The sequence below is a fragment of the Lipomyces oligophaga genome (assembly GCF_038497815.1).
Source record: "Lipomyces oligophaga strain CBS 7107 unplaced genomic scaffold V1516scaffold_4, whole genome shotgun sequence".
Taxonomy (NCBI): Eukaryota; Fungi; Ascomycota; class Lipomycetes; order Lipomycetales; family Lipomycetaceae; genus Lipomyces; species [Lipomyces] oligophaga.
Genome location: NW_027117788.1, coordinates 1,231,379 through 1,242,872, shown reverse-complemented (window position 1 = coordinate 1,242,872; position 11,494 = coordinate 1,231,379). Strand labels below are relative to the sequence as shown.

At 45.2% G+C, this 11,494-nt stretch overlaps 5 protein-coding genes across 5 annotated transcripts; 4 read left to right on the top strand and 1 right to left on the bottom strand.

Annotated features, from left to right (window-relative positions):
* Positions 1-64: 64 nt before the first annotated feature.
* Positions 65-2,917, top strand: V1516DRAFT_664534 (quinon protein alcohol dehydrogenase-like superfamily; the record flags this gene model as incomplete). The annotated part of the gene is made up of 5 exons (XM_066920603.1): positions 65-1,004; positions 1,058-1,775; positions 1,824-2,258; positions 2,310-2,410; positions 2,460-2,917. 5 exons carry the CDS (start codon positions 65-67, stop codon positions 2,915-2,917), a joined length of 2,652 nt encoding a protein of 883 aa, XP_066777611.1.
* A 147-nt stretch (positions 2,918-3,064) lies between these two features.
* On the top strand, positions 3,065-5,775 carry V1516DRAFT_651640 (WD40-repeat-containing domain protein). Its single transcript, XM_066920263.1, has 4 exons — positions 3,065-3,285; positions 3,347-3,504; positions 3,555-5,226; positions 5,274-5,775. Exons 1-4 carry the CDS (start codon positions 3,094-3,096, stop codon positions 5,718-5,720), a joined length of 2,469 nt encoding a protein of 822 aa, XP_066777610.1. The 5' UTR covers positions 3,065-3,093; the 3' UTR covers positions 5,721-5,775.
* V1516DRAFT_638232 (uncharacterized protein) lies at positions 5,742-6,737 on the bottom strand. The gene is made up of 4 exons (XM_066920061.1): positions 6,519-6,737; positions 6,258-6,384; positions 6,057-6,189; positions 5,742-6,007 (listed from the first exon to the last, which is right to left on the bottom strand). The coding sequence occupies exons 1-4, from the start codon at positions 6,634-6,636 to the stop codon at positions 5,936-5,938; spliced, it is 450 nt and encodes a 149-aa protein (XP_066777609.1). The 5' UTR covers positions 6,637-6,737; the 3' UTR covers positions 5,742-5,935.
* Positions 6,738-7,141: 404 nt separating this feature from the next.
* V1516DRAFT_675779 (nucleoporin complex subunit 54-domain-containing protein) lies at positions 7,142-8,737 on the top strand. The gene is made up of 3 exons (XM_066922311.1): positions 7,142-7,378; positions 7,424-8,082; positions 8,129-8,737. Exons 1-3 carry the CDS (start codon positions 7,339-7,341, stop codon positions 8,249-8,251), a joined length of 822 nt encoding a protein of 273 aa, XP_066777608.1. The 5' UTR covers positions 7,142-7,338; the 3' UTR covers positions 8,252-8,737.
* Positions 8,738-8,752: 15 nt separating this feature from the next.
* Positions 8,753-11,335, top strand: V1516DRAFT_675775 (uncharacterized protein). The gene has a single exon (XM_066922310.1). It carries the CDS (start codon positions 8,913-8,915, stop codon positions 11,103-11,105), a length of 2,193 nt encoding a protein of 730 aa, XP_066777607.1. The 5' UTR covers positions 8,753-8,912; the 3' UTR covers positions 11,106-11,335.
* The last annotated feature ends 159 nt before the right edge of the window (positions 11,336-11,494 follow it).

Below are 11,494 nucleotides of genomic sequence, written 5' to 3'. Positions count from 1 at the left end.
TATCGGCATTTACGGTACTGTGGTTCATATATCCCATGTCGAAAGGTAATGTTTCAGCTCTGTAATGTCGGGATACTCTCGTCAACACAACTTTTCGCCCCCTAGAAGTCGTGGCCTGGGTCAATATCCGGAACCAGCTTCCCGTCGCAATCGTTCTCATGACCAAGGTAGATATCATAACACCTACATTTCTGCTCGAGATCCTGCTGGTAGTCATCGAAACCCGGAGAGTAGAAGGTCGCGTCCAGATTTTTATACACATGAGCCTCCGCTGAAACGATATCGCGACCGAAGCCCTCCAAGACACAGATCACTTAGATCGAACAGAGACACTACGTCGAATAGATTTGTTGCGCGGAACTTGATTCGGCCTGCAGACGGATATTTGCGGCATGTTGAGCACAATTTTCAGTCAGTGCCAACTGGACCTCGTGCTCTAGGTTATTCATCTCATCCAATTCGACCTACTCTCCCTCGGTCTCAGTCGATTTCTTCCCGTAGGAGTGGTAGATCGGCATTGGGTTCGAATTCCGCTGTTCGAGTGCGCGAGCCTGATGATACTGCTCCCTCTGGTGTTACACTAATACCCTTGTCTCTTTCTCCTGCGACAAATCATGAAGTGATAGTTTCCTCGCTTGTTAGTGATGCATCTGCTATGACAGCCCAAAGATCATCCAGATCGGAATTAGGACAACCTATAACAGATGATCTTCAGGAGATGCCTGATCTGGACTGTCAAGAATGTTTTGAAGAAACATCTCCCTTTGATGATATTCTAGAACTACGAGACATCAAAAGACGCCCACAATATAGCATATTTGACGATGAAGGTCACGAACCAGTTAAAAGCGATCGATCTTCTGAGCCTGATACAGAGCAATATCAAGCTATAGAACTTTTGACGGCTGATCAAAGAAATGATATTCGTCGCCGACCGTACCTGACCATCCAGCAACGCTACTTACTGCGAAATTCGAGTCTTTGGCCGGCAATACAGAAATTCGGTACGCGAAATTGGGGGAGCTAATTTGCTTATGTATTTATTAACTTTTGGCAGAGGGCATGATACTTCATTGCGATTTTACTCAGTCAGAGAGGCACACAATCATGGTACATGTGTCCCAGCTCAGTGACTTGAATGAATGTCAGGTCTATACTCATTTGGCCCAACTACTTCCAGGGAGAACAGAAAAGGATATCCGGCGATTCTTTCGAGATAGATGCTACGTTCCTGAAAATCCGCAGTATATAGAGATCACGGCATCAGAACCCACAATGAGTGCACCTTCTAGTCTGACAAGCCTGGTCCGACGTGAATCCGGCTTTTGCGGCCAATCCATGGTCAGACTACGCGACCAATCTTTATTTGCTTTTCACGTTATTAGGAAGAGCGAACGTTCATCTGGCGATATCATCAGTGCTGATTTTTCGGTTGACAACTCTCATTTTGCGATCGGTAATGTCGCTTCGGAAGACGCCTACAACCGCAGTGGTAATTGTATGGTCGGGACATTGTTTTCAGATGAGCTCCGAGTACTTGGCTATCATTTTCAGAGTTTGCAAGCAAGTGAAAGGCAGTACGCAACCGTTACCGCGGTCAAATTTTCTTCCCAGAAAACATCGCTGTTTTCGGCTGGTTTTGACGCTCAAATAATTGAATGGGATTATACTACATTTGAGCTGAAACAGCAGATCAAGACGGATAAACCGATTGTGATTATGAAGAAAGCAGTTATAAACGACTCTGAACTGTTGATCTCGGCCTTGAAAGGAGGGTATGTTGACTTGAGCTAAAATCCCAGTCATAAGCTGACATCTACTAGCGAAATTTTATCGGTTAATCCAGATTCGAATGATAGACAGCGGTATGCAAAGAGACGGTATAAGAACTATTCGCCATCAATTAGTACTCTTGATATTGTCTGCAAATCCGTGACTTCTCCTAAGGTCATTGCTAGCTATGAATTTTTCCCGCCCGGCCAGCAAGAGGCACCTCGAGCTTATTATGGCCGCGGATATGTGTTTGAGCTTGCAACAGGTAAAGCTGTTGGTCATTTGCCACATAATGTTTTAGGGCAAGATATATTTGTTCATCCAACCTTGCCACTGGTTGCATTTGGCGCGGGCCCCACTGACCACGAAAAGTCTTGCTGCACGGTCGTTCAATTATATGATGCTGCCACTTTGGACTCTGCCATGCCGAAACCTGTGGTATCTTTTACATCAGCACAGATTGATATAAACTGCGTTTCCATCAGGTACTGAAACTCATTCACCGTTTGATTCCAATTTCTTTGCTGATAGTCTAGTCCTTGTGGACAATTTGTCACCACCGGTGGGACAGACGGTTCGACGTATGTTTTCGATAGAAGGTTCCCGACCGTGCATCTTCACCGATTAAGTCATGGCTGTGAGTTTTGTTTGCGAAATCTTTCATTAATTTTTTATTGACAGCTTAGCGTCACTCAATTTTTTCGAAGACGGCACCGATATCGAGTGCGAAGATACAGGAGTAGAAACGGCAGTTTGGGTTCCCGGAGCATCCGACAGATTTATTACAGGATCTTCCGATGGTGTATTGAAGTTGTGGGATATCCGAACCGGCAACTGTCTTAAAAACTTATTTACAGGTCATAATCCGATCATGACCACAATAATGAGTTCAGATGGCGACCACATCATAGTCGGTGATACAGGCCACACTATATATCATTTAAGCAATCGCAATGACATTGAGTGCAAGCCATTTAATGCTTTGCAGGAGGTTTTAGAAGGTCATGAAAACTCATATGGGGGAATAGGAATGGCAGCTGCAAATGAGCTCATTTATTCAGGTAGTCTTAGAGTCATCACAGATGAACGAGGAAGTTCAAAGGTCGTAGCTAATCCATATCGTTTGGGTCCTCCTGATAATTAAAATTTTCATGATGAAATAAATTAATCTGTGGGTAGCAAGTCGATGCCTGACGCGTTCGTGACGCGTGTTCCTGAGCCGCATCCAGAGACACGTCGTGATGGGAGAGGTGGATATTTGATATTCAACCATGTTCAATTAAGCCAACTATCCTTGATTCATCAGCTTGAACTAGCAAAATGACATCTACATCTGTAGTTCCAAAATACGTACATACAGCGGGATTAACGCGTGTCGCGTATTCAGCAGACGGCAAGTTCTTGTTAACGGTTGGCACGAACAGACTTGTACGTAAATTTCTTGCTGGCGACGAGGCTGAGCCAGAGTCTCTCGAAATACATGATAGTGAGATTACCGGACTAGCAACATCGGTATGTAATGTATTCTGAAGTCTAGACCTGTATTTTGATGCTGATATTTGGGGATGTTTAGCACACGCATTTTGCTACCTGCTCTGAAGACGGGACAGCATACTTGTCCTCTCTATCATCCACAGCTGAAACTCAGCCTGTGTTGTTAGCTAGACAGGCTGTCCCATTTCGCGATATTGCATTTAGTCCTGATGGATTGTGGGTGGGAGTAGCAGGAGAGTAGGTATAATTTAACTGGAGAAGCGAGAAGATAACTTACAATGCACTAGTGACACTAAGGTCAAGCTGATCAACGTTCAAGACATAACGCGTACGATCACACTAGCTGGCCATAAGAAAGGTCTGCGACATATCTCATTTCACCCAAATGGTGTTTTGGTCTCAACATCCTCGATCGATAGTACACTCCGGATTTATGATATCAGCTCAGAGGAAGATCCACAGTTGGTCAAGGAGATCGACGGATTGACGCCAGCTATAAGGAACGAATTTGACGAGACTAGCGCTAAAGTTTGTTGGCATCCAGATGGACGGACGTTTGCTACGCAGAACAAAACGCGCTCGATCATTTGTGTCTCGAGATCCATGTGGGCAAACGAGCGGTCGTTCGCTGAGGGCCATATGGGCCCCATTAATGATTTTGCTTGGTCACCGAATGGCGCTTATCTTGCAACTGCGGGCTCGGATAACAAGATCTTGATCTGGGATACTAGAACTCAGAACATCGTCGAGCGACTGGGATATAAGAACGTAATTTCGATTCAGTGGAACCCTACTAAGAACGATATATCGTTTACTACAAATGCGGGACAGTTGTATACCATTGCTGACGTATTACCGGATAAGTACGAGCCAGGATTTGGTAGAAGAATTCATCCTTCGCCGCTGATCCACGAGGTAGAGCCGGGTCTCCCGTTGGTGGACGACGCGGACAAATTCAAAGGACAAACTATCAAACGGATTCCCGCCGGATACTCGGACGATGCCGAATCAGATACAGCGCAGGATTTATCTGAATGGATCGTGGATGATGATGGTCTCGGCTATGTACCGGCCTTGGAAGCCGACAGCGATGCAGATGTTCACTCCGGCCACAAGCGGTTTCGAGGACTGGAGGATTTTGAATCATTAAAGCGGAAATATAAGAAGCTGCTCAAATCAGCTCACCAAGAACCTTTCCAAGCGGGAAGTACACCTTGGATGAACAGTCGGCGATATCTTGCGTTGACATCAATAGGATACATTTGGACAATTGATCAAGGAACATATAACACGGTGACCGTCAGTTTTTTTGATCGAGAATCCCATCGGGATTATCATTTCACTGACCATTTCCTGTTTGACAAGGCATGTCTAACCGAAGGATCGACATTATTTTCAAATAATGATCCCAAATGCTCGCGATTGTTCTACAAATCTCATATCTCATCCACTGGATCTTGGGAGGTCACGTTTCCAAATGAAACAGTCGATTGCATCGCTCTGTCGTCAAATCTGGCGATTGCTTGTACTTCTAAAGGATATGTTCGTGTATATAGTATGGCCGGCTCACCATTGCGGATTTATAGACAGTCAACCAACCCCGTAGTGACGTGTGCATGTTACGATGATTTTGCGATGACTGTTCGAAATGCAGATGATGGTTCGGGAAAATTAGTCTATTCGATCGAAAATTTCAAGTTCGACGAGACGTTCCAAAAGAATGATGTCCTGGATATCCCAGTTAACGCCACTCTCGAGAGCTTATTTTTTTCTGACCAAGGTGATCCTTGTATTTTCGATTCATCCGGTGTTTTGCTTGTTCTCATGCATTGGAGACAGCCTTTACAGGCAAAATGGATTCCGATCCTGGACACCGAAAATCTAGGCCGTGATAATCCCGACGAAACATTTTGGCCCCTCGGACTTGTGGAAAACAAGTTCCAGTGCATAATTTTAAAGGTATTTTTTTAGTCTTAATGTTTGATATATCGTACTGACCAGCTAAGGGAGGTGAAAAATATCCTCAGATTCCGCTTCCAGTATTTTCTGAACTTGAGTTGCAGATCCCGGTCTACACAGCAGCTCAATTGGGACTTGGTGGTCTGAATGAACAGGATAAGGACGAAGGAGACATCCGAGTTCTGGAGGAAAGATATGTTCGCCAACAAACGCTTTTTCAATTAAGCAAGGACTCCGCAGCCATAGCTGCTGAAGCAGACGAGGTGATAGCAAATGATCTTGCCCGAAAGGAATTAGAAATCGATAAGACAATGCTACAGTTGATACATGGAGCTTGTAAATCGGGACAAGACGGACGAGCTTCTGTACTGGTGGATTTAATCCGTCAGGATCCTGCATTAAAGGCAGCAGGCAAGATTGCCCAAAGATTTGAGATGATTTCGCTAGCGGAGAAAATCAATCGCGAGATTGAGCAGCGAATGGGAGATCGCTGAAATATTATAATAGTAAGAATATAATGATGAACACGCTTAGATTCAATCTATCCAATAATGATAATATAACATGACCCAAAGAACCTAATATGAAATGACAGATTACATAACCCACTGTTGTCGTTGGACATAGGTTGTCGAAAAGTCAAAGAATGACCAAGCTGTATATCCGATTAACAAACAATACGTACAAGAATTTCAGCCTGAAGGCAGCATTAAACCTTTCCAGGCATATGACGCTCATGCACTGGAATACCTTCGGCATCGGGAATGACTTTTTCGAGATTCTGAAGATATTAATATTGGCCTATTGTAGGACATGGTAATGATACGTACAAGAAACTTTTTGACGCATTTGCTCAGATACATCTCCGGAACACGGCATCGCTCCATCTTATTTTGATGAAAGTCAAGGCACGACCAATGAGATTCAAACTCACCGGCGCAATGCTTATTGATATCTTCTAAGCTGTTGCTATTAGTATACCACGCTCTGGAATAAAATCATATTCCCACTTTAATGGACAATTGACATACACAGAAATAGCACACCGAGTTACTCTTCGACCTTCCTTTAAGCAATCGACAGGACCAACTCTACTCTGAGAACGACAAAGCATGAAATCATCGTTATATGCTCGGCATCTGTCTCCAATGTAATAGCCTGACGAGTTAGAAGATCCGTTGCGCAAACCTGACGAGAACAGATCAGACTAAGCAGAAGTGCCTCATCATAAAAGCCCGTTCAGTACTGTCCTTGATCTATTCTCAAAAAAATTAATCGATGGGCAAACGTACTCGCAGATATCAATGGCGAACTGGTCGCTCCAACTTCTGGCACCGAGGGAATACTCGATGGCATGGGCTCCGGATCCACCACATAATAATCTATGTTACGTACGTCTCTTGGAGCCATTCTGTCGGTTATGTTTCTGTTTTATCCGCTAACGAAGTCACAACGAAAAAAGCTAAAACCAGTTTAAAAAACAAATCGAATTTGTGCGCTTGTTATGTCTTTCCTGCTTGCGAGCAGAGCGCAAGCGTAACCCGAAAATATCCGACTCTGATTTGTCCACTTTCCAGGGCCAGGGTACTTTGTCATGTGATTCAATTTAATATCACGTGATCGTATTTGACAAACGCGAAGATGTGTTTTTGATGTAGTTGGATGTTCAGGTGGCTAAAATATTGATTTCAATTACTGCTATTAGACCAGTATAGAGATATTGATCATTGCGTGTTAATAACAAGAGTAATGTCTTTTTCATTTGCTGCGCCAGCTCAGACACAAGCTCAGCCTGGGAATCTGTTTGGATCAGCACAGCAGACATCAACACCATTTGGTTCTACTCCTCAGCAACCGCAACAGCAACAGCAACAGCCACAACAGCAGACGACATCATTATTTGGAACGACTTCCCAACAGCAGCAACAACAGCAACAACCTCAGTCATTGTTTGGATCAGCCCAGCAGCAACCCCAATCGTCACTGTTCGGCCAGCAGCCTGCTTCAGGCACATTCACTGGCCAGAATAATTTTCAATCAAGCCTGCTAAGCTCAAGTACATCCGGAAATACAAATCAAAATGCATTTAACCAATCAGTCTTGAATCAGCCCATGACTCAAACTACGGGATCATCACTGTATCCGACCATAGGTATGTTCTGTTTAGAAGGGCTTTTTACACTCTAACGAATCTAAGGTGCTGCACCTTCGATTCCTGATCAACTTGGACGGATCAAGAACTCTTGGGATCCAAATTCTCCGGACTGCGCGTTCCAGTATTGCTTCTATAACTCAGTCACTTCTGACCAGGCTGCACTATATGGAAAGCCTCCACAAGTAGATCAAGCGCGATGGGACGCGGCTATAGCAAATCGGCCGGATGCAAATTCCGTTCCATATTTTGCTGTTGGATTTTCCGCTCTCAAGACCAGAGTCCAGTTTCAAGAGCAGCAAGTAGTAGCATACCGAATTCGAATGCATGAGATACACGGGAAATTGCTTGAACTAGTCAAACGACACGATTTATTCACTACCGTTCGCGTTGCAGAGCTCAAGGCAAAACATGCAGCACTAGAGCACAGATCGATGAGTCTGGCTGCCAAAATACAGGTATTGAAAAACAGAGGATATGCGCTTCGGCCAGAGGAAGAAGCTTTGAAAAGAAAGCTAGAGGCTTTGATTACTCGATTAGATGATCCTGCCGTCATGGGCAAGATCAATGAAGTCTGGGCCCGCATGACCGTCACTAGAGAAAGAATACGCATCCTAAGCGAACAAGCTCGCCAGACAGGAGAGCAATGGGAAAACGCACTCGACTGGGAAAGAGACAATGAGCAGCTAGAAAAACTTGGAAGAGTGAGTTACCCATATTTCGTACCAGCCTGAATACTAATAGTACCAGATCTTGAAGGGACAGCAGTTAGGTTTAATCTACCTTGCGGATATCTTGCGGAATGACACCAACGAAGTCGACCAAATCTTGCGTACTCTTGAACAGAAGGCTCAGGAAAGAACAAAACGATAATAAGGCTCGTCGTATATGACAAAATCTACCTGTAATCTATTTGGAATCTAAATTTTTCTAAAATCTAAGTCTCTCGGTAAGGAACAGCGTCCCACGGGGTTTCTAGGCGGGCTCCAGCTAGAGACAGCACTGTCAGAAAACGATCAGCGCAATCTTGAGCAAAAAGTAGAGAATACCACTCGAGAGAAGAAAAACGAGGGCAACTACAATAATTTTTGCTCGTGAAATGAGTGGAGAAAAAAAGAGAAAAATTATCAGGGAGGAGGTGTTCCAATTCCAGTTCTAGAAGAAGTCAACCAAATATTCAAACCCCTAAATTTGTTCTATAAAAATTGATGTTTTAATTTTAAGTTAGCGATTCCCTCTAAGAATTTCATGCTGAAAAATTCACGTATTATCTGCGGCTCCCGCGTACAAGCCGTCACTAATCAGAATATCCAATCAGAGCGCAATATTTTGCCGCTGACGGACCCCCGCGACTGCTCCCGACAAGCGCAGTCTGGTTCGTCCACTCTCGTGTGTCTCGCAGCCAGGAATCTTTCATCACCAAATAGAAGGTCTTTTTTGCTCTGCCTTCCATTCTTCTTTCGAAGCTCCCTTTTGCGCTCCTATCAGAGACCCGTTTTCTCCCTTTCGTTCTTGCTTCTTTGGTTTTCCTTCAATGATCGCGCGCTCGTTACTGCGCTCTGCCTCCAGACGGACAGCTCTCCGGCCAGCGGCTCGCTCGCTCCGGGCTTTTTCTTCTTCGCCGGCCTCTTCTGCGGAAGTTGAAGTCACTGTTGACGGAAAAAAAATCATGATCGAGGCTGGCTCCGCGGTCATCCAAGCTTGCGAGAAAGCCGGTGTCCTCGTGCCTCGTTATTGCTACCACGAAAAACTAGCCATCGCTGGCAATTGTCGTATGTGTCTTGTCGACGTCGAACGTGCGCCAAAAGCCGTCGCCTCCTGCGCTTTCCCTGTTCAAAATGGCATGGTTGTCCGCACCGATACTGAGCGAGTGCACAAGGCTCGAGAAGGTGTTATGGAGATGATTCTTGCAAATCATCCTCTAGACTGCCCTGTATGCGACCAGGGCGGTGAGTGCGATCTTCAGGATCAGGCTATGCGCTTCGGCTCCGACAGAGGTCGTTTTCACGAAATTTCAGGCAAGCGTGCTGTCGAGGACAAGGATATCGGTCCTCTTATCAAAACCGAAATGACTCGGTGCATTCAATGCACCCGCTGCGTTCGTTTTGCTAATGATGTTGCTGGTGCACCTGAACTCGGCACATCTGGACGTGGTAACGATATGCAGATCGGAACTTATCTTCAGCGTAACCTTAACTCGGAACTCTCAGGAAACATCATCGATCTTTGTCCCGTCGGTGCCTTGACTTCAAAGCCTTATGCTTTCCGGGCCCGTCCTTGGGAACTCAAGAAGACTGAATCCATCGATGTTCTGGATGGTCTGGGTTCAAGTATCCGTGTCGACTCTAAAGGTGTCGAAGTCCTTCGCGTACTTCCGCGTCTGAATGATGATGTTAATGAGGAATGGATTAGCGATAAAACCAGATTTGCTGTCGACGGTCTCAAGACTCAGCGTCTCACTGTTCCTCTTCTCAAGAACAACGACCGATTCGAACCAGTCACGTGGGATGAAGCTTTGTCCTCTATCGTTCAGGCCTATGAAAAGCTTGCACCCAAGGGTGATGAGTTCAAGGCCATTGCCGGAAACTTGGTCGATGTTGAGGCCCTTGTTGCCTTGAAGGATTTGGCAAATCGCCTTGGCTCAGAAAATCTGGCCTTAGATCAGGCTGCTGGTGATAAGCCTCTTGCTCATGGGATTGATTTGCGTGGTAACTATCTCTTTAACTCTACCATCCATGGAATTGAGGAAGCAGATGCCATTTTGCTCATTGGCACAAATCCTCGTACGGAGGCTGCAGTTTTGAATGCTCGAATCCGTAAGCAGTGGTTGAGATCGGATCTTACGATTGGTCTGGTTGGGGAGGATTTTGACAGCACATTTGAGTATGAAAGTTTAGGTGCTGATGCCGATGCGCTGAAGGCAGCGTTTGCTGGTGATTTTGGCAAGAAGCTTTTAGAAGCTAAGCGCCCCTTAATCATTGTTGGCAGTGGAGTTTCCGAGAACTCCGATGCTGCTCATTATTTCTCTGTCATTGGTCAGTTTGTTAACAAGAATGCTAGCCAGCTGATCACTGAAGAGTGGAATGCGTACAATGTTCTCCAACGAACGGCCTCCCGCGCAGGTGCTTACGATGTTGGGTTCACTGTTAGTAATCCAGCCACTGCCGAAGTCAAGCCGAAGTTTGTCTGGCTTCTTGCAGCAGATGAAATTTCTGTTGCCGATGTCCCTGCTGATGCTTTTGTCGTTTACCAGGGACATCATGGTGATGTTGGTGCGCAATATGCAGACGTCATTTTGCCAAGTGCTGCATACACTGAGAAGGCAGGTACTTACGTTAATACCGAGGGCCGAGTGCAGTCTACTAGAGCTGCAACCTCGGCGCCTGGAGTTGCCCGGGAAGACTGGAAGATCATTCGTGCTGCGTCAGAGTATCTTGGAAGCCCACTTCCATACGATGATATCTATAGTATTCGCGCTCGCCTGGCGGAGATTGCTCCCCACCTTGTTCGTCATGATGTGACTGAGGGAAGCGCACTTGCAGCGTTAGGCGTTCGGACGCAGCTTTTGGATGTGAACCGACATACCAAAAGTACTGGTGCGAAGTTGGGTAGCGTAATTGAAAACTTCTATTTTACGGATGTTATTTCACGCTGCTCACCTACTATGGCACGGGCGAGTGCAGCATTCGGGAAGGAGGGAGCAGAGAAGGCGGCAGCGTTTGCTTAGGAGGAAGAAAATGAATAATCTTAGAGAGGATCAACGATTTATACATCTATACATTTGTTACAGAATTTATTGTATTAAACGCATGGAGGGTTGGTTATCAAATTTCCCGAGACAGTATACTACTTTTAGCGACGTTTATGTTGGATTTCATAGATGGTCGTCGGACGCATGGTATTTTGATTTAGTTTGTTTTTGTTATCATAGTTGGTTAATGCACATTCTTGGTTAATTTTTTAATGTTCTATCGAAGAAACACACGAGTAAACGATTGAAGAATGAGTGTGAGGTCTTGTGGAGTGAAAATGTAATTAGAGTTTGGTGATTGGCTAGGGATAATAGCCAGAATGGGTTGCAAAATCCCCAATAATTACCGAATTGAGTGTTTCCCA

Excerpts from the sequence above, each read along its gene's own strand:
- V1516DRAFT_675775 (XM_066922310.1), top strand. The coding sequence starts at position 8,913 with ATGATCGCGCGCTCGTTACTGCGCTCTGCCTCCAGACGGACAGCTCTC.
- V1516DRAFT_651640 (XM_066920263.1), top strand. The coding sequence starts at position 3,094 with ATGACATCTACATCTGTAGTTCCAAAATACGTACATACAGCGGGATTA. Across the intron at positions 3,505-3,554 it reads TGGGTGGGAGTAGCAGGAGA|TGACACTAAGGTCAAGCTGA; the intron begins GTAGGTATAATT and ends ACAATGCACTAG. Across the intron at positions 5,227-5,273 it reads TCCAGTGCATAATTTTAAAG|GGAGGTGAAAAATATCCTCA; the intron begins GTATTTTTTTAG and ends TGACCAGCTAAG.
- V1516DRAFT_675779 (XM_066922311.1), top strand. The coding sequence starts at position 7,339 with ATGACTCAAACTACGGGATCATCACTGTATCCGACCATAG. Across the intron at positions 7,379-7,423 it reads ATCACTGTATCCGACCATAG|GTGCTGCACCTTCGATTCCT; the intron begins GTATGTTCTGTT and ends AACGAATCTAAG. Across the intron at positions 8,083-8,128 it reads AGCTAGAAAAACTTGGAAGA|ATCTTGAAGGGACAGCAGTT; the intron begins GTGAGTTACCCA and ends TAATAGTACCAG.
- V1516DRAFT_638232 (XM_066920061.1), bottom strand. The coding sequence starts at position 6,636 with ATGGCTCCAAGAGACGTACGTAACATAGATTATTATGTGGTGGATCCG. Across the intron at positions 6,385-6,518 it reads TTCGCCATTGATATCTGCGA|GCTATTACATTGGAGACAGA; the intron begins GTACGTTTGCCC and ends CTAACTCGTCAG. Across the intron at positions 6,008-6,056 it reads AATGCGTCAAAAAGTTTCTT|AATCTCGAAAAAGTCATTCC; the intron begins GTACGTATCATT and ends TAATATCTTCAG.